Source organism: Aplidium turbinatum, chromosome 13, assembly GCF_918807975.1.
Source record: "Aplidium turbinatum chromosome 13, kaAplTurb1.1, whole genome shotgun sequence".
Taxonomy (NCBI): domain Eukaryota; kingdom Metazoa; phylum Chordata; class Ascidiacea; order Aplousobranchia; family Polyclinidae; genus Aplidium; species Aplidium turbinatum.
The window spans coordinates 15,597,527-15,619,924 of NC_137484.1; the positions used below are offsets into that span (position 1 = coordinate 15,597,527).

Below are 22,398 nucleotides of genomic sequence, written 5' to 3' on the forward strand. Positions count from 1 at the left end.
TGTGCTACAAGTTTGGATGTATTGCTCCCAAGCAAAACTTTAAGTTCCTGAAATAGGATTGAAGACAGAGCTTCTGCTGTCTGGTTAGCAGGATTAAAAAAACCACAAAATCTTTCAACAGGCTTCCCATGACTTCATACCGTAGTACAATCACCATCTGTGTCTTCTCTGAGATGTCAGTAGTTTGATCACACATGATTGCTACAAATTCAGACTGTGATATTTCTTCTTTGATTTTGCTTTTGCAAAGCTCAAGAATCGTTTCTAAAAGCTCATTTTGAATAGTTTTGGATGTACCTTTGAATACCTTTGCAGAATTAAAATGATTTTGGAAGCGTGAGTCAAGATTGGAAGCAAAATCAATTAACCCCATGAACACACCAGGATTTTTTGAGTCTTGACTTTCATCATGTCCCCTTAATGGCAATTCAAATCTGCCACAAAATTTTATACAATCTATAAAATTTTGCCCCATTGCGGTCTGACCACCATTGCGCGCGTGCTTTTGTCAGAGCTTTCAAGACTAGATTGGGCTGGAGCAGCGAAGCGTGCGACTGTACAGTCTGCGTCACTAGAGACTAGCAATCAGCTGATCTCGCAATAATTGTTACTGCGGGCGATTTGACTGTAGGCTATGCATGTATGTAAGTTACCGTACATCAAAACATCAGATTTCAACATCACACAGTTTGCTCAAAACATCAGATGTGGTAACGTGGCTTTTGTTATTGCTGTCTTTTGTGACGTATTCTCGAGCAGTGTTTGCACTTTTGGTTATTTTGAAAAAAAATGAAAATAAATGAAACATTGGACTTTGGGCTTTGCCAGCGCCATTGAAAACAATTTTTTTTCGGTAATTTTTCTTGAAATGTATTCTTGAATGTTCAGTTTACGCATTTTAACGCTTAATTCCCGTTTGAAATTTTCATTGAGTAGGCCTTTAAGAAAAGTTAGAATTTAGGCTAAAGATTATTGCGGCAACTCTTTCATGAAGCATAAGCGCTTAGGCTAATGATTGTAAGTTATTCTCATTTTTGAAACAACGCGGCAGAGAAAATACGTTTTCAAGTGATCAGAATTGGAGTCTCCATTGTTTCGGAAATGCAAAAGATCTTGTTCGATGGAGGAGACCGAGTTTGAAGAAAAGAAATTAATTGCAGTACGACGATGATGATGATAAACAAACACAGAAAGATTTGTGACTGTATCTAACGAATGTTTAATGACAGAAGCACGGCATTGACAATTCGATGACATAGCAGAACGACAACTGTAACAATATAGTTTACAAACAATGAAAAAGCAATTATTACAGGGAGCGGAAAACCATCCCATAATCCTTTGTACCCTATTTAAAACAGATTCTAATAGCGACAATTGATTTGCTTTGCAACTCAATAAAGCTGAAAGTACAATTCAAAACGATCATTGCATTGCAATTGCTCCACATCCAAAATCAAAAATGTATAGTGTATACCATCATGCTATTTCTTTGCAGCAAAACAAGCAATCGAAAAACAACTCAACAAACCTAACTCAACGAAAGCACAACACGAAAATGACTCATTTCAACAGTACAGTACCCCAGACAGCAAATTCAGTCATTTTTACATTAATTCAAGATCTGCAGATGCTGAATTGGCCTTTAACAGAACGTTGCCTTTGCGTGACGTTGAATCAATGTAAAAATGACGGATTTTGCTGTCTGGGTTATGACATCACAGATGGTACGTATTTATGTGAAAACAAAAGCTGTGTTAGTCAAAATAAACCAATTGCATCAGATCAACGTTATTTTTAGTTAGATTGTATAAAAATCTTTAGCAAATCAATCATCAAATTCATTAATAGCTTTTTCATTAACGATTTTGTTTAAACAATGCATGCCACTAAATTGTAACAGCACATCTGAGTTGCAATTCAGAGTTAAACAAACTAAAATATTATAACACTGAAGAAAAGACGTGTAACCACTATTGAAACGTACAATACAGCAAGCAAAACTATTTTGCAAGCTCAACAGTTTACGGCTAAATAGGCAAAAGCACGAGTTCATCAGTTTAAAACTTCAATCAATCAAGATATCTTCTTGTAGTGTTCAAGGTATAACGTTCAAGACTGCGTGTGCTCGTCGTTGGCGATCAAAATCCAGACGGTAAAAATAACGGATTTTGCTGTATACTACTCCTTTGTACACCACAACCATTACCAATTGAAAAAAAATAAAATTGAAGAGCACAAAACGAGAAACGTTTAACAGTCTGGGAAAATTACATCACGAGACGCGCAGCTCCGCTTTTTCGGCAACATTAGAAGAGTCAATTGACAACTTTTTATGCTTTGTTACTAGCTTGCTTTAAAAAACCTCCGATAACTTTAAAACTAACTTCACTCCTGTTATGTACTTCATCAAAAGTTGTTGTAAATCAGAAAACAAGTAACATTTCTAGTGTGGCGGATAAGCCAAACGGGGATGCACGTAGTTTCGCATCCCCATGATCTAAAAGCCTTATGCAGTCTTACAGTCAACTGGACAATTTGCTACATTAACGACAGAATTCATGAGACAAAAAAAAAGTCTGGGCAAGTGACTATATAAGAAACAACATCGGAAAAGTTTTTCAAAGCAAAAATATAACTCAGATTGTTGTGGGGTTATTGTTGTTGAGTCTCAAAGAATTCCGTTTGTTAGATATTGGAAGTTATCGTACAACTTTGTAGTCCAAGATCTCATGGAACCTTCGACCATGTTCTCGATCAGTTCATGAAGTTGATCTTCGGTGTAAGAAAGATGGAACCTCTCTCTCAAGGCTCGAACTGTACTAATCCCGTGTAGACAAGCTAGCGATGGACCTGAAAACAAGGTTTGAGTTTGCGTTTACTTTGTTGGTAGATGCTTCGTAAAAAATAACAATAACGTCTGCAGACGTTGAATCAATATAAAAATGACAAATTTTGCTATCGAGGGAGCATGGACAAGTGGTGAACGTATTTGACTGTCGCTATGAAGATTCTGTCAATTATCACGCACTTGCGTTTGCTCATTGCCCTGTGCGGCATGCGATTGTACACCATGTTTTCACATAGAGCGAAAAATATAATAATCAACATCATTATCATGACAATTGTCATCGTTTGTATGAAGCAATTGGCGTTTCTGAGCAATTTTCTCGTTACGCCATTCACCAATTAAAGGCCAGTTATTCGATAAAGCGAGGTGTATGCTAAGTAGGAAAAGATAAGTTAAACTTTGCGATTGTCTGCATCACATTGTACTGACAAGAAACATAATCATGCCTTCTTCTTCTTCTTCGTTTGAACCTTCTTCGCCACTCCAGGGGTCGAGGGGCTCTGCCTTTTACCACCCTTGGGCAGTGGCGGCGACGCGGTCTAGATGTTTGGGCAGGTGTCGAGCAGCCATTGAATTGATTCGTCATCCAATTAGCGCAGACCACGCACACCATTTGGCGCATGGTAGATGGCGCAGTTACAGATGGTGTGGTCTACGGTTTGTTCCTCCATGCCACACTCACAGATCGCGGATGGAGCCATCCCCCATTTGTGCATGTTGAAGCGGAATAGTCCGACGCCAGTACGCAGGCGGTTGAGCCGCACCCAGGCTTTCCTTGGCAAATGCATTCCGGTTGGGTGGTGGCTGGTGTCGGAGATGAAACTTTGGAGTCTTGAGGAGTTCTTCTTCCACTCCGAGCTCCATTGGTGGTCCACCCAGGTAGCCGCACTGATGGATTGGTCTTCAGCAGTTTTCATCAGGAGTTGTGCGGCACGTACAAATGGGTGTCTCGATTTCAGTCGCCGAGGTTTCTCATTCACAGACTCATAGAGAGTTGAATAGAGCAAGTGGTTGGGGTTTGTAGCGCGACGAGAAAGAGACAGGATGGCTTCTTCGCGACGAAGCTCAGCTGGTTGGATGCCTGCAAGGACAGGGAAATTTTCCGATGGTGTAGGTCGCAGGCATCCTGTCACGATACGCAAGGCGTTGTTTATGGCAGTGTCGATTAGATGGCAGTGGGCACTGCGGCTCCAGACAGGTGCACAGTATTCTGCTGGAGCGTGAACTAGCGCGATGGTGGCAATGCGCAAGGTATCAACTCCGGCTCCCCAGCCTGAGCCGGCCAGGCGCCTTAGCAAAGCTGTGCGTGTTGAGATCTTTTTGCGTAGTGACTCCAAATGTTGACGGTAAGTGAGCGACCTGTCCAGGACTACCCCTAGATATTTAGGGTTTGGGCAGAAGGGCAGGGTTTTTCCATTGGTGTTGATCTTGAGCTCACGCTTCGCTTCCCGGTGTAGCAGTCCAAGAGTTACTGCATGCCAAAAGTTACAAGAGTTGCCAAATATTTCATTTAAATTTTATTTAATTTTGTTTTGAAAAATAATTAAATTTTTAACCTCTCAAAAGGTCAGATTAATAATTATAAGTATTTTGTAATGTTAACTGAAAAGCTTGCATTAGTTTGAGAGCAATGAATTCATTACACTTAGTTGAAACAATTTTCGCTTTTCTATCGATTGTGAAAATGCCGGGCACCGCTGGTAACTTTTGGACTGACAGTAACTTCCAGACTGCAACGCCGCAGAAGCAGTCCAAAAGTTACTGCTATTGTAAGTGGGTGTGCTTTTTCGAATTTCTTTTGGGAAAACTTGTAAATGGACTGAAACTTCACTTGGTCAGTAGATTAAACCCTCTGCAAGTATGCGAAAGATGAATCCCAAGGATAAATATTCTCACCACGAAACCATAATTCTAGACTTTAAGTTTCGTGCCACGTGTTTTCGATGGGAGTCCAACGGAAATTCATTGGAATCTCAAAGTGTTCAACACTTTCGTAAAAGCTAAAGCCTTCCCCTCGTGTGAGACTGTGATAGCCTACTCACTGAAGGTTGATGGCGTTTTGACTACCGGTTGGCCTACATGTAGCCTAAGTTACTTTAGACCAAAAATGGGCTCAGTGCTTCATTCACTGGAAAACTTTGGTTTTAACTTTCATGAAATAGGCCTACATAAAATATAGTCAAAGACTATGTTCGTCAACTACAACTCAAGACCAGCGGCTAACAAGTCAGCCTTCAAATGCAAACTTTGCACGATATATTAAGGCCTGTATAGCTTATTAAATGCCACCGATTCAAGTATAGCCACGATTTAAACTTTGAAATGTTTGGAGCGATAATCAATTAAACTATTTGTTTCAACAGAGCCATATAGCCTGACACCAGTCAATAAAACACTCATAACACTTGCGAATCGTAGGTTGCATCATAGCACAATCAGGATGACAGCAAAAGACTATAGGCTAAGTGGTCATCTAGTCAATCACCTCCCCATGCAAATTTATTTGCCAACGCACGGACACAACTTCAAATGGTATAATACAAACAAATCAGGTTAAAATGATAGCCTACGTAAATTGTTAGGCTAGGTTACAAATTTCATTCCAAAACAGCAACAACTTCTGGTACAAAACTCATCTTTTAACTTTCATCTTATTTTCGCTTTATTCCCAATTACGCTTCTGCTGTAAATCATGTTGTTAAGATGCAATGGTGGATAAGTCTTAATTCAAGTTCAACATGTTTCCAATGTTGAAATCATTTATACAAATCTGCTGCAAGCGTCAAATCTGAAAACCCTGTTTAAGTAACTTCTGGACTGGCAGTAACTTTCAGACTGCGTATACGCGGTCCAGAAGTTACGGTAACTTTCAGACCGCAGTAACTCCTGGACCGTTACACCGGTTGTTTAAGTGGAAGGCTGTCGTCACTGTTTTGGTTTCGCTGAGCTTCAGTCTCCATCTCTGGAGGTATGCCGAAAGCGTCGACATGTCCTGGTTTAGAGTCCCTTCTAATGTTTCCCATTGATTCGACAAGTGTAGAATGGCCAAATCATCGGCATAGGCGTACTTTGCGGATACCGTGATTGGCAAGTCGTGGGTGTAGATGTTAAACAGAAGGGGGGCCAGGACAGATCCCTGAGGGACGCCATTCTTAAGGCGTCATAACCTGCTTGGTTTACCACTTCCGGTGGTGAGAGTAAAGCTTTTGTTGTAAACGAGCTTCATGATCATGCGGACCATGTGCCTGTCCGGGAACAGGCAGAGCAGTTTGCAGGTGAGGCCTTGGTGCCATACGGTGTCGTATGCGGCTGTGAGGTCAAGAAACACAGCACCAGCCTTCTTCTTTGCCTCAAAGCAGTCTTCGATGTCTTGAGTCATGAGAGTGACTTGGTCTACAGTAGATCTTCCACGTCGAAAACCAGCTTGTTCCCGGGGCAAGAGTGGGTCTATAATTGGTTCGACTCAAGTGTAGATAAGACGTTCAAAGATTTTAAAAGGGATGCAGAGAAGAGATATAGGTCGATAGCTCTTCGGATCCTCTTGTGGCTTACGAGGCTTAGGGATCGCGACTACTTTGGCTCGTCTCCAAATTTTGGGGATTTTGAGTTGGCATAAGCAGGAAGATAGGAATTTGCGCAGCCAAGACTTCATGGCGGTGCCAGCATGGAGTACAAGTTCGGGGCAGATGTTATCGGGACCAGGGGCCTTAGTTGATTGTAGGGCAGCGGTGAACTCATCCGACGTAAATTCATCAGAGATGCTTTCCTCGTCTGGAGTTGGGATTTTCCAGAGATCAGACGTTTCCCTCTTTACAAGTTTGGAGAACTTGCGGTCGCCTATTGTGTATGTCCCATTTTTTCCATTTTTTCTCATCAAACAAGTCATTAAACACATAAACAGCCGATTACTGTAAGAATTTTTTAAGCCACGTAGTCTCATTTTCAGAATTCAATACCTAGTTGAATTTAAATGGCAAGGAAGATACCAAACAGACCAAAGCCAGTTTTAGAATTTGGTGATACATTCCATGTATATTTCCATCCCCAGACCAGGCATCAAAACGTTACAGAAGTAGTGAGTGTTTTGGTAGGATGCTTTCCTGGCCAGCAAATCAGAATCTTTGCTTTGATTGTGAGCAGGGGGTAAATGACCCAGTCAAGTTGCAAAGAAGTCACCATTTTTTTACTGTTTCAACGTTTTTTTTTTACATTGAATTGAAAATCCCAACTTTTATTTGCTAGGGAAGTTGTTGACATGGGTTTCTTAACTTGAAAAGAAAATACTACTGTTTCCCAATGAAGAAAAATATGAAGTTCAAAAGCAACAGTTAAACCAAAGCAAGACCCCCATTGTCGTCTACTTGCTTGACTGGAAAAGAACGGCTTCTTCGGATTACTGTGCTAACAACATTTCAACTAACTTGAAAGAGTCAGTTTCGTTCGAAATTACGTCCAAAAGTCCAGGTTTAGCAATTATCAACTCAAAGTGAAATTATATAAGTAAATTCTTTGAGTTGATGTATTTCATTTATTTTAATTTTAAACTGGCAATTCTAATCGTACTCAATCGTTCACCACAGCAAAGGACATGACTGACGTAACGCTAAATTACCAAAACGTGATCTGAAATATCAAGACATGCAAAACGTCATCCTACCAGACGCACTTCATGAAAGCGACCTAAGCTTAAGCGGGTTAGCATTTAAGAATATGATCATGTTTTGTTTTGAAACTGATTAAAGCAAGTAAACAACGTTACGACATGTGTTCCCAGACAACATTTTTACACTGATTCCACGTCTGCAAACGTTGATGTAAAAATGACGGATTTTTCTGTCCGGATTGTTTATGCTTCAAACGAACACGTTGCTTAGCCGTTGTTCTAACAGGCTTAGAGGTGAAAAAGGTCATAAAACAAGCAACCTACCAGCTGACATAATGTCAACAAGTTGTACAATCCTCTCCATGTGCTTTCTTGCCGACACGAGACCTTGCAACATTAAAATTTTGTAATACTCGAACATGTCTCCCTTCAAGCCCCCCATGACCTAGAGAAGAGATGAATTGTCCTTGTTAGACGTCATGAGTACGATGTATACAAGCAGTGAGGTTTTATAGCTTTCGGAAAGATGTAATTTCAAAATACCGCAGACAGATGATTGATAACACATTCCCAACTAGCAAAACTGGTCCTTTTACATTGATTCAAGGTCTGCAGACGTTGAATCAATGTAAAAAGGACCAGTTTTGCTGGCTGGGTTACTTGGATTGAATGACATCATTTTAAAATAATACAAAAACGAACATACATGTTGAACTAAACGGTTTTCGGAAATAACTCTAGCTTACGCCCTAATGAGGAAATGGTTCTAGTACATTTAAGTAAACAAAGAACTACATAATATTTAAATGACAATGAGAAATAATAATTAATAGTAGCCTAACTCTAACGAGCTGAATACAAACAAACTTAAGAAAAATACACCAAAGCTGCCAAGACTATTCTGTTATATAATATATCCACTAGATAAGCAGAAAATATAGTCACAAGACAACTAGACAAGTATAGCATTTTGAGCGGTAACAATATTAAGAAATCCAACGAAACGAATATAAAACAAGAAACAAATACAATTTAAATCATTTCTTGATGAGGGCATAGAATTTTGGCCAAAACGTTTGAGTTCAATATGTATGTTACTTTGTTAGGATTTGCATTGTTTTTGAATCCTGTCATTTAATCCAAGTAACCTGTTGTCAATCATGTGTCTGCAGTGAGGTTTTGCTGACAAAGATGTTTTTTAAAGGTTAACTGAAGGCAGAGTTTCATGTTCACGCTATGTCGTTAAACGAGCTGAAAATTACCTCCACAAACTCTTCTGTCAACTTGAAAGGCGAACTTTCAAAACCCAAGCTTTTCGGCGAACTGGACAGGATGTATCCAAAATCAATGTGAATTATGTGACCTTCAGCGTCCAGCAAAATATTTCCATTGTGCCTATGAAAAAAAATCTTGCATTATTATGATCGGTTTGAAGAAAATACGGTTAAAAATATTTGTTTAACATGGCGAAAACATAACTCAGCAAAATTCAGTCACTGCAACACCCAGGCCTAGGGAGGCGACAACAATCGAATACTTGCTCATTAAGTTAGATGTACAAGGAAATCAGCACAAAGTCCACATGACATCTTCACAAACAAGAGAATAATTATCACACGTTAGAAGTTGTGATTGCGTTGTTTTCTGCCAACACGTCATTACCGCGATAACAGAAAATCAACCATTTTTTACATTGATCGAAAACACATTGATTTGTTGTCTGGGAAGTAGTCACCAGTTCCGACTAGTGACAACAAACTGGTAATTTATGAAATTGCATGCTTAGCTTGTCACATTGAAACGTCATTAAAACAAAAACGCACCTGTCCTTCACTTGCAGTAAGTAGCATATGAGGCTGTAAGCAGCAGAGCTTTGAACAAAGTTACGCTGGGCAGTCAAGAATCCTTCGGAATTTGGACCGCCGTATTCTTGGTAGAAGTAATTGAGCAGGGATCCTTGGCTGTTCTTTTTAATCTACGAATTCGTGGATTGATTAAAAAAAAGGATTGCTTTTTACACTTAATGCATACCACACTACTCTTGTCATTTGAACTTTAAAGCACGAAAAATAAAACAAGATAAAATTGAAATGTCGGTTTTAACCAACTTCACGCAGTTGTAAAACTCTATTTGTACAATGCACATGCCAAGCCAACAAACTGATCCTTTCTTACATTGATTCAACGTCTGCGGACGTTAAATCAAACGTACTCATTTGCTGGCAAGAAAGAACTCTTAAAAACCCAAAAAGTGACCTTGTGGAGCACATGGGCTACGACTGAAACAAATCACAAAATTTAAGAAATAATAAAGCACCAATCTACAGTATAATCGAGACAGTTTTGAACAAGATCACCAATATTCCTACACACACAGTGATCAACTCTAAGATTGTATCGATTGAGTTTCGCCTTTAGCAGCATGATTGTAATTTATCTCAGACAACAAAATCCGTCATTTTTACATTGATTCAACGTCGAATCAATGTAAAAATGACAGATTTTGTTATCACGGACACCACAAGTGCAGTTAAAAAAAATTTTACGCTGATTTAACGCCTGCATAACCTAGGCATGAACCTTACCTGATGAATGGACACTGCGTTCACAATGGGCTCGATGATTCCGCTGTCCATGGATGTTACGATTATTTCGTAGGGTCGCACCCATAAGTTAACACGTTCCTCAGTCCAAATGCGGTGTAGTTGTTCTAGCATCTATGCAGTCAAATAAAGAATGACAGGTAACGCTTGTTAACACTAAGATTACGTCGATGTATATTATACGTAACACATAGCACTAGTAGACACATAATTAAAAAAGTTGAGAATTGTTCATGACATTTGCACGTGACTTCAGTGACAGAAATGTATTGTTTTAAGTTTTGACGAAAAAATAAATGGCATATGACGTCATAGACATTGCGTCATAACATGACATAAGTCATTGATTTCATCGAAATATTACAACAACAAAAAACGATCAAACACAATCTTGTGTATGGATCTACGATTATGCAACACAATAGGACACAACGCGGTTTTCTGTAGTCATTGCAATTTCACAATCTAACTAGCAAAATCTGTTCTTTTTACTTTGTTTTAACGTTTTTTGCTTGCTAGGACAAATACCTGATAAGCAAGCAGCTCTTGTCTCAAGTCGTCTCCACACTTTACAATGGCGGTAAGCAATTTCCAATTTGGCAGGTGGCCATAAGGAGAAGACTCCCGCATCCGACGGACTTTTTCTTCCCACGGCTCTTTCATGGCGGCGGCAGAAGGATCGTCAGGATCACGGCGGAAACCGGATGATTGCTGACCTTGGAGTCTCTCCGTTAACCTCCGACTGAAAAACGAATCGAATGAGATTGAAGTTAGAGCTTTAGTGGAAAAACGCTTTGACGCCATTTAAATTTTGAGAACCGTTTTTGAAAAAGTTTGAAGAGATCAGAAACACAATTACAAAGCAACCAATGCGTTTACAATCTCCTTCAAGTCTTGTACCATAAAAAATGATGATCTAAGCAAGCAAAATCCTTCCTTTTAAGATTGATTCAACGTCTGCAGACCTTGAATTAATGTAATAAGAGGTATCAAGATTCTACATTCTGATTGATCGCTTTCTCACCGTATTTCTCCGGCGGCTATGTACACTTCATGGCTGTCAACACTGACGGCATCACCACTGACGATGCTGTCAAGCGACAAAACCGACATGCGAGAAATGGACACCGAATCACTGCTGTTTTCTGTGTTCATTGCGATATGCGGATGCGAGCATGTTGAGTGCAAGCCATTTCCTTGCTGAGTGGGAGACTATAAATATAAAATAATGAAACAAAGCATGAGAAAGTGGACTGGAATTTTACATGTGAGGGATATTCATTCACTGCAGACAACTGATCGAGGTCTAATATTTCGAGATATGAAGACCAGGCTTTTTTGAAGCAAAATGGAGAAAAGTAATGCAAAAGAAACGTAAACTAAACAACCTCCATCTGAAGATCATTGATGTCGCTTTGAGACCATTCATCGTCAGTCAACTCTCGTTCATCATTAGCAGCTGATAGTGACAGATTAGCGTCTTCGGTCTCCATGGTTGCAGAATCACCAATGATTCCTTCGTCCGAGGCTTTGCTGTCAGCTATAAATATCAAAGAATAAAGCCGGCTGATAATGGTATTGAAGCTTTAATGTTATCTTCGAGTATGAACAAAATTCTAATAATCAAAATGGGCAGTGAAATGGTTGGCTGCTTGGTATTTTGTGTTACAAAGTACCAGTGGAGTGGCAAGGTAGCAAGTGAAGTTTCAACGTAAAAAAGCTACTCTGTTATTGTCCAAAAATATTTCAGTCATAAGGGTGTCTTTCAGATCCAGCACCGCACACCAATATTTGAAATTAAGTTGAATCATTGGAACCAACATACAGAGTAGATATGCGTTTTTACGCCTGTTTTTTATTACAGAAACACGTTTAAAATTGCTGAACTCGAATTAAACCATACAATCAATACATAAAACAAAACGACACCATAATGCTGATGCATGGAAGAAAGAATTCTACAGTATTGTGAAATTTGTAAAAGCAAAAGTGTTGTATTAAATGGTTGGGTCATGTCGTAAGAAGAGACAAAGATTATGTCGGAAGAATAAGACAATTGGAAGCTGGTGAAAGAAAGCGAGGAAGACCAAAAAGAATATGGGGAGATTGTGTGACAGAAGATATGGAAATAGTGGGAATGAAGCCAAAAGAATAAGAAGGCCTGACAAAAGTCAAATAATTAGAAACATTTTATTCATCCCACCTGATTCTCTGTGTAAATGACTGGCAATATCATTTGGGGTGAAACTGAGTTTTCGGACAGCACCATTATGACTGTTTGTGGCAGCCTCATCCGAGAAGATGGGAGGAGTGATATCTGCTTTCAAATCTTCTTCCGAGAGCGCCAATCTTAATGAGCTCTCCAGCAGTTTGGTTGGAACTTCGTCTGTGGCCTTGTTTTTACATTCTAAAACCTCGACACAAATCAAATACGGAGCCTGAAAAAAAGTGTAATAGTGCTCAACAATTAAAACCAGAAATTTTTGCAAGAGTTTGAACAAAAAATCAAGTTATCCACTATTTTCAACCATATAACAATAGTCAGAGCTTAATTATGATTGCTAAGGTTACAGCGAAATTACATGTAAAATGTAGTTGGTAAGTGTTCCTGAGAAAGGCACAGTTGCAGTATCGAAAACGTTCAGTTTTTTTTATTTTCATGATGCTCGCTGTTCTCTTGCCTGAATTGTTATTCAGTCTATCAATTTTTGGTCAATCACTTGTCAATTTTTGGTCAATCACGAGTGTGTGTATGTATTTGTGTACCTTCTCTCCTACAACTTGCAATGCATTAATTCGTGAAAAAATGTATAACAACTACAGTAATAGTTAGAAATTAAAATATATTTTTGAAAGCATAACAAACTTATTTTCGTAAAATTGAACAAACTTGATAAGCATCTTTCAAAAAAGATTGGTCGGTCAGACAGAAGCAAAGGTAGCCAAGGAGCAACTTATGAAGACCTGATGCGTTATAACCTCACTGTTTGAATGTTAATAAAATAGTAAAATGTTAATAACCTAAACTTGAGACTTTTATTTAATGGTTGTGTCAGAATAACCCATTCGGTGTTGTACGGTAAGGATAATTAGGATCATGGAAAGCTAAGGATAATAAGAAAATAAACATAATTTCTGCAAAATAGCGAAGTCTTGGATTGAACAATGAACATCTCTAAGCCTACTTAATACTTATTTCACTAGATGTACGGTTGTAGTTTGCAGCACAGGCCGCATACAACAAGGCTTAGTCTGTTCCATTAATTACAACTTGATTGCAGACAAGTACTTTCAAGATGGCATTGTGAAACGAATTGCTAACCTTATCCTTTGAATTGAGAACAACACCAGCGGAAGGAGGTACCCTGACAATGTGGTGCTGACTGTTGTGGAAGGGGAGCCACACCCTGGCAGGTAGGTTGAGGTTCAACAGCTGCATCTCTGCAACTAACCTGACGGTTGAAAAGTAAAGTGTTCAAGAGCAATAAAGAAGATGCAGTGCAAAAAGGCAAGATTACCATCGCAAAGTACACGTCAGGAGTAAGAACGTACGAATATAAGTGTTTGAGAAATGGATATTACAGTGGATTTTAACAGACTTGCAACATTGCAATTAAAAATTTTACACAATTTATTGTACAGTTAAAAAAGTTCTTAAACAGTCTGTGGAATCCAATTTTACATGACATTCACATAATCTTTACCCTCAACAAAAATGATCTAATGTATATTGTGATACATAAAGTGCTTGAGTTTGTTTAAAGTGTCCCTATAAAATTCTCTGGACAATATACAACTCTTAAGATACAGACAATTATGTTGCTTTTATATACACTACTTTTAAATTTAACACACTTTATACACAGCATACATACACAATCACACTGTCACATACTAAGAAAATCTTCCAACAGTCCCAGTAAATTTAGCCAAGTATAAGTAACTGAAATCTAAAGATTAAGGCTTGCCTGTGAGTTTTGGCATCTTTAGTAGGCTGAGTTGCAAGTCGTTTGCCGATCAGCATCAAAGCTTTAATGAACTCTCTTTCAGGCCGAAGCCTGTCTGCTAAACTAGCAATGGTATGACACTCAAATGCATGGCCAGTCGACAAATCCCACTCACTACCAGTTTTGGTGTGCTTGTAAGAAAAGCTTGTTCCATTGCTTCCAGCTTAAACATATACATATATTTATATTATTCACCTAAAAAAACATATTTGAATACAGTATATCTATTTGAATAAGGACCTTCTGATGATCCTCCTTTTAGGTGAAACAGGCTGTCAAAGGTTAACAATCTTTAGATAGTAATACATATATTTATTGTATAATTGCAGACATGACGTCACTGTTTCAACCTTAAAGTCTTGTCAGTCGTCAGCACACTAGACTTAAACGCCTTATTACTCGGAATGGCCCGTTTCGGTGAGTCCGATTCGGTGAGTCCGATCCCTTAAAGGGGGATTTTTTTAATTTTTTTTTTTAATTATTGGGTACCGTAGCCTAATTATCATTGCCGTTTTAGGGTTTGGGTTAGAGGTTAGGAACTCACCGAATCGGACTCACCGAATAGTAGTAGACCCCTTATTACTATACAAGTAATTCCGCGTGGTGATTTTTCCATTTGTGGTACGGTACGCAAGGAACCACATTTGGATATTTTTAACATAAAATATTTTTTGCGACATATAGGCTACTGTACAATGTAGCCTACAATTTGTATATACATGACATAATGAACATGAGTAGTTGAGTATAATTTAGAGCAGAGGTGACAAACCTGCGGCTCGTCACAGAATTTTGTGCGGCCCGCAAAGCAAACGCTTCGAAAATTAAACTGTCTTCATTATCAGTGCAAGTACTGCTCAAGTTGATTTGTTTTTATTTTTTGCTGTTGTATGTTTCGATTCTGCGTAAGATAATTTCAACTGTGTGGGTTTTATTCCTTTCATCTGCCGTTTGTTACTTTTCACAGTCTTCAAAATTAGCATATTTTTACTTCGGCAAAAAAGTTGCCGAGACCAAACGGCAAAAGTTAAAATTGCCTCGGCAATTGCTGTGAACCTTTATTACGGAAAGATTGTACTAAAACATGTAAAACGAGAAGCGACAAATATACTAGAGTCGTCTATCACGACCACATTGTTTGATTTGTTGTGATGTAATAATACCAAAAGTAGCGATAAAGCGAGCAACGCGATACGCAAGCTGTTACGGTAATTCATGTTAAATAACTTAGCCTATGGGGGGGGGGGGGAGTCAGTGGCGTAGCCAGAAAAAAAATTGGGGGGGGGGGGGGGCAAATATTTGATGAATTGAAGAGAACGACAAAGTGTTTGATTTAAGACATCGCCATCTGATGTGCAGTGTCGTATCCTGGTGGGTTAAGCAAGGGAAGCAATAAAGCTGGTGGAAAAAATTTTTGCAAAATTACACTCAAATAATCGATTATAGCGCTTTCTGGAAACACTTTCAGGGCAATATTTATATAAAATTTATTAGCAGATAAACAGCAAAAACTGCGGCTAAAATTAGACAACACATGAAACTCAGCTACACAAAAACCAAACAAAGTAAGCGATTCTGAAATTGCTTCCACAGATTAGTTAAAAGAAGCGTAAATCGTGTAAACTTTGCGTGATTTACAATTTGCAAAAGTTATTGGTGTCTTTCTGTGTGTCTAAAACAAGTCCTGGGGGGTGTTAATAGCCAGATGTCTTGGAAAACGATATAAATTTATGCAAATTATATTGTATTTTCAACAAAGGGTTCAACTTCGGAATCCAAACTTTGAAAATTTGGGGGGGCATGGCCCCTTTCGCCCTCCCCCCTGGCTACGCCTATGGGGAAAGTATGTTAATTTTGGGTTGATTCAACGTTCGAGTCAGCACAAATCGATTTAATTTTCCCGGTGGGTTATATCTCGATTTACGTGTAAGCTAACATATTTTCGGCACAATTGGGATACTGCGAGCAACACAAAGTCTGTTTGAGAAAGAACTAGTCAGAATCGGGGTCCACGTCTTTTAGGCGCTGACAGTTAGGCGCGCACACTGTGGCGTCTGGATATTTAGGTGCGGAGCACTGTGGCGCCTGTTCATTTAGGTGCTATTCCTACTAAAGTCTGTAGATTGTATCAGCTTGGCAGGTAGGGGCGTAGGGCAATGCTTTTCACACAAAATATTATATTGAACAGGAAAATATATTGTTTTGTTAATGCGTGTGCGTTGTTGGTCATGGCTTCAGTGAGTGAAGTTGCCTAAACTGGCAATGCTTTTTCACACAAAATGTTTTATTACACAGAAAAATATATGGGTGAAGCTGCTTGAACCGGAAATGCTTTTCACACAAAATGTTATATTGAACAGAAAAATATGTTATGGCTTCCGTTAGTGAAGCTGCTTAAACCGGCAATGATTTTCACATAAAATGTTATATTGAACAGAAAAATATGTTGTTTTTTTTTAATGCGCGTGTTCAGCATTTATTTGTTGTTAGTGCAGGTTTGCGCCGGCGAAAGCTTTATCAATAAATTATTCAAGTTTCCGAAAATGTATGAAATTGAGTTCACTTTTAGTTAGGTCAAATAATAACTAAACATCAGTAAAAAATGTACCGTAGGCTGTACTCAAGCGGGCGGTAGGCTTGAGTGAAGAGTAACTTAGTTTTCCGTCAAAACCCGGACTAGGTTTAACGAGCGAAGTCTTACCATTATGCTTGCAACTTGTAACCAAGGTGTAGCCTATATGCCCTGTAGAAATGTATTCATGTGAACAGTAGTAGAGCGTCTTACGCGTTCTCGTCACATGGCCAATCCATCCCGAACAGAAGTAATTTATATTTAATCTAAATTACCAGACATTTTTCACACAAATCTGTTGTATTTACGCGGTAAAAACATGTCATGTGATCGACGTAGACGCACAATCTTGACATCAAATGAAAGCATACATCTTCAGCTATCTGAAGATGCAAAGCTTTGCAATAAAATTTAAAACATTCTATGTACAACTAGCAACTTTCCAAAAGGTATTTTTTCTAATTTTTTAAAAAATTAAAAATTGGCAGAAAAGTGTACTCCATTATAATTTTTACTACCCAAGCATGATACAATAATATGAAAATATATGTAGTTTAATCGAATGCCAAAACAATTCTGCACATGAGAAAAAATTTACTTCGTTTCTGCGCGCAATGCTTTAGGAGGTACAGCAGAATGATTATGGAGAAATTTGGAAAATTTTAAGCAAAAAGTTTACGTAATTTAGCCTACAGTCTTTTTGATCGAGAAATTCCAAAGTAAGGGGTTGCCTAGCCAGTTTTGACTGCCAATTCCCATGAGTGAAAGAAAAAAAATCCACTGTGTCCCCATCTTTAAGAAGTCCTCATCTGATAACTGCACCGCCAAAATATTTTTTTTTAATTAGGCAAAAAAGGACAGGCAAAGACTATGGATCTGCCATCATTTACATTATTTTTTTGCTTGAAATAGGCTACCTTTTAACCTTGGACGTAGGGATACTTCCTTGGTTATCATGGCAAAAATCCCAAGACGTGTGTATACGTCCGTGGTCGCGAAAGAGTTAACTAAAAATGAACTCAATAATGTTCGGAAGCTTCAATAATTTATTGATAGCTTTCGCCAAAGCAAACCTGGACTAACAACAAATAAAACAATAATAAATCAACTAATAAAACAACAATATATTTTTCTGTTCAATGTAACATTTTGTGTGAAAAGCATTGCCGGTTTTAGCAGCTTCACTCACTGAAGCCATGATATAATTTTCTGGCAAGCTGCCAAGCTAATACAATCTACAGACTTTACTAGGAGTAGCACCTAAATGACCGGGCGCCACAGTGCTCCGCACCTAAATATCCAGACGCCACAGTGTGCGCGCCTATTAGACCAGCGCCTAAAAGACTTGCTCCCCAGAATCGGTATCATTAGATGCTGTATCAGCTGGACAAGACAACGGAAAGCGAGGCGCAATAAGGAGTAGAAGCTTACAATAATTTGACGTCTACTGGCGTTAAGTCAATGCAAATAGGGTGATATTTCTATAAAAGATTCAATTCTCCCAGCTGGGCATGTGTCTAAGCGCCGGCGAAGTAGGAAGTAACCCAAATAAAGCATCCAGCAATAGTAAGATTGAATCAACATTCTAGTCTGGTATAGTCTAAGAAAATTAGTTTTTTTTGTAATCTTGTGGTCCATACAAGCGCTCAAATGGCTTCGGCATTTTTATTGCCGACGCTAATGCGCCATTCATGCATCTGCGTCGGCAATCACTTCGGCAATTGCCGATTGACGACGCTAATTTCGAAGACTGTTTTCATGAATAATATCTTGAGTCGCTTCTAAAAGATTTCATAGTAGGTTACGATTAAAAAATTGTGTGGCCCGATAACTCGGTGTAATTGACAAAGTGGCCCGCGACCGCAAAAAGGTTCGTCACCCCTGATTTAAAGCATAATTTATTGTATGCTCGTAGCTCTACACAAAAATAAGTTGCATAAATAATTAAATATATATATTAAATAAATCTTCTCAAAAACAAACGCAAACTTTTCTGTAAAAAAATAAAAACAACACAAAAACTGGATGACTTTGGCTGTTTGAACTGGAATAGATGAAATACACTTAGAAATCCAACACCCTGACACACATTAATAAACATGTATATTTTACCTGACATAATATCTGACTTAGACCTTTTATGTGACTTTCTTTTGTGTCTTTTGGCATAACTTTCATCAACACCACTGGACACTCGGCATAAGTTGGAGGAAGATGTTTTGATAACAACGGCATAGTGTGCCTTTTCCCTTCCCTTCTCTTCAAATGTTTCATTATTCAAATTGCCATTTAAAATAAGTTTTCTTAGTTTTTGCGCTCGAGTCAACCGCTTTGACTTATTCATGGACACAGAATATCCTGCAAGGAGCCATGCACAACTCAGAGAAAAGTCAACACTGACTTTGCATCTAAAAAAAAATTGAAAGCAATCATCAATACGAACTCATATGTTATTTAAATGTGGTTTTGGGATCAAAGTTATAAACTGGGGAGTCGGAGTCAAATATTATTCACCTGACTCTACCAGCCCTGCCAGGATTGTGGACGTGGAGTCAAAGGTGATTTTAATGTGTCTGGAGTCGACCAGTTATAAACCAAGGAGGTGGAGCTTGCCCGACTCCACATCCCTGGTAATAACCCACTTAATAAAACACATTATTATTTATTAGCAAGGGACGTAAGACATTTTAAGGCCATCACTTTATAATCGCAAGATTTCCAAACTCTGTTAAATCAAAGTCATTTTCTTACCTGGCTACAATGTAGGGGTGAATGGCTTCTCTCATATCATGATTCATATGAATGTACATGACAAGTAATTCTGGCAAATAAAAATCCACTTCAGCTTGTGGAAACATGAACAATTTATTTCCCAAATAAGCCATGACGCCAGGTTCTTTAGAATTAAAAAGGTATTGTAAAGCAATCGACATGTCGAAAACCTGAAATAAAACAGTATATAATTTCCTTACAAAAGAAAAAAACTGCCTTACATTGTATTACATTCGAGCAACAACGCAACATCTGGGATTACAGTATAAAAATGGTAAACGACAATTCAAAAATGTTTAATTGTCTGCTGCTAAAATTAGAAATTTAAACATGCAATAACTGTGTGAAGAAATACATTGATGAAAAACACTGTAAGCCTATTCAACTTTGTGTTAAAAAAATTCTGATATATATACTTCAAAAATAAATCAAATATAGTTATTACTATCTGAAGCCTTTACAAATTGTTTCACCTAACGGATCATCAGAAGGTCTTATTCAAATAGAATTTTACTTTGTAAATAAATAGTAATGTTTTACTTCAAAAATATATACAGGCTATATTTACAAGATTTATTGGTACACATTGTTACCTGGGACTCAAAGAGCCTTAGCAGCCAAGATTTTTTTGGAGATACAGGACGTTCTGTAGCATAGTTTGTTTCTTGTTCTTGAGCAACTATAGTGCTGCTGCTTGGGTTGCTTGGTAGTGATGAAGTACTTAATTGTTCAGATGACTCTGTTGTGTTAGCCATTATCACATCAGTAGTGACATTTGAATGAAAAGGTGAGGTAGATTTAGGTGAAAGAGAACTGTTATTTGAAGAGTTTGTGCTTTTTAACTTCTCTTTTTTCTTTGCTTTTGATGAAAATAAATCTAAAGTAAGATTCAGTTTTCTAGGGTCAAGTTTTCTTAACGCTCTACCTGGAGCGCGTGATGTTGTATGCTTGTCAACAATAGTTACTTCATGTTCAATGACTTCAGGTAGTTTGCTAAGCACAAAGTCTTTACGATCAGAATAAATTTCATTGTCATTTTCACGAATAGGTTCAAAGCTGTTTGTGTTACATTCAGTGCATGCTTGAGGATGTGCACAAGTGTAGTTCATCTTGTGAGGGCGTGGAGTGACGGCTTCATCTTCACAAACAAAAGCTTTATTTGTAAGGCCACTGCTGAAATCGGATACTGATGTGAAGACTCCATCTCCGTTTTCCAAATTTACTACAGGATCTTTTGTGAGAGTGTCATCCAAAAAGTTGTTTTTTTCAGATGAAACAGGCACTAAATTTTTACAAGAAACGAGATTTTCTGGACTGTCCATATTTGTGTTCAGTTGAGGCTGAGCTGTAATTGGAGAGTGAATATCTGAATTGACTAAGTAACTGGGATAGTCACTGGAAAGTTCAACATCTTGTGATATGCTGGATAAAAACCTAAGATTATCATCAGCCTTTCGACTTGTGTATGCTTCTTGGTTCATATCCACTTCTTTGTAAAATATGCAAAAGCATCTATCTGCAATATACTTTATTTATGGCTTATTTCAGTTAAGATCTACAAAAAAACTGTAAGAAAACTTTGGCATGAAAGAAAAACATTTCTTTATGCTTCTAATTTTGGTTATTAATGCAAAGCATCTCAAGTTAAATATAAGCATCTAGAGTAGTTATCTTGATCACAAAAAAGCTGTCAATGACCGCTCAGTTTTTATTTAGTAAGCAGCATCGTCTGCAAGGACCTATTATACCAGGACCAGCAAAACAGTGTCAAGTTTGCCGCATTCTACTGCATCGAAAGTTTTAGTGCCATACCCTTACTTTTACAGTTTCAAAACACCAGTAATCCAGTATCTCGCATTGTATAATTTAAACAAAAAAGTTGACTTTAATACACAGACAGGGTGTTTCCAAAAATTTGACGTCATTGTATGTACACACAGTGTACATTAGTGATTGTAACTTTGCCAATTATCATTTATACAATCTCAAATTTTAACAGTATGTACAGATACAACATAAAAGTTCATCATCCTTTAATTTTCCGGCCTTTTTCTTTTTAAATGTAGAAATACCATACAATAGCGTAGAAAATGCATTTTGTGTACTGGAGTATGCTAGAGCACAGTCAAATAAGACTGTGCATGCGGCGTGCACAATAATTTGGAAGAAAAGGGCCAGATGGAAAGCAGATTTGAACATGGCATAAAAAATTCGAACAAGAAGGTCGCTTTTGCAGAGTAAAAGAATGTGGGCAGAAGTCAATGCCAAAAGAGAAGGTAGACAAGATTTGCAGAAAACTTGTAAACGGTCCAACAAAGTTCATAAGAAGAGCAAAGAAAATAACAAATCAATATGTTTGTAAGAGATTTTTGTGTAAGTTGTCAATGGTGTTTTATGCATTTTGTATATTATACACCGTCTCTTTAATCTGTCTTGTCGGTGCTACAGCACATATTGTTGTATTGCTTTGCGACAAACTATTTTTCTTGTTAAGTATTGGTACCGTATGTAATTTATCTTTGTGATTTTAATATCCCCCAAGCGGTATCAATTTGTAGGTCTGATTTGATGATAGTTCTGTACGGTACTGAGTAAATAGATTATCTGTGCAGCTTCCTGCGTTTGCTTAAACATTTTAGGTTAGTGTTGGGCGATATATCGAATTTTCGATATGATACAATATCTTTTCAATATCGATATTTATTTCAATATTGTTCGATATTTTAACTATTACAGCCCTAGCTTATAATTGCAAACCCCTATAAAAATGTTGCCGAAGCCAAACAGAAAAAGTTTAAACTGCCTCGTAGGGTGTTGCAGGCGCCCCATGAAATTTAAATCTTGGTTTCACCATGCTTACCTTTTTTGTGCTACTGTGTTTAGATCAGTAGACCACAAATATGAAGTTTCATAAATTTTCATCAACATTTACCTCCACCGCCGAGGCCATTTTGAGGCCCACTTTGTGAATTTTTTCATGTTTTTGCCAC

General features: G+C 38.0%; 1 protein-coding gene across 1 annotated transcript; it reads right to left on the minus strand.

The window, feature by feature from the left end:
- Positions 1-1,201: 1,201 nt before the first annotated feature.
- Positions 1,202-20,939, minus strand: LOC145781842 (phosphatidylinositol 4-kinase beta-like). The gene is made up of 14 exons (XM_082593522.1): positions 20,002-20,939; positions 19,388-19,578; positions 18,749-19,044; positions 14,026-14,227; positions 13,380-13,509; positions 12,261-12,495; positions 11,446-11,597; positions 11,082-11,269; positions 10,586-10,799; positions 10,040-10,171; positions 9,278-9,429; positions 8,717-8,849; positions 7,779-7,899; positions 1,202-2,853 (listed from the first exon to the last, which is right to left on the minus strand). The coding sequence occupies exons 1-14, from the start codon at positions 20,887-20,889 to the stop codon at positions 2,672-2,674; spliced, it is 3,216 nt and encodes a 1,071-aa protein (XP_082449648.1). The 5' UTR covers positions 20,890-20,939; the 3' UTR covers positions 1,202-2,671.
- Positions 20,940-22,398: the final 1,459 nt, after the last annotated feature.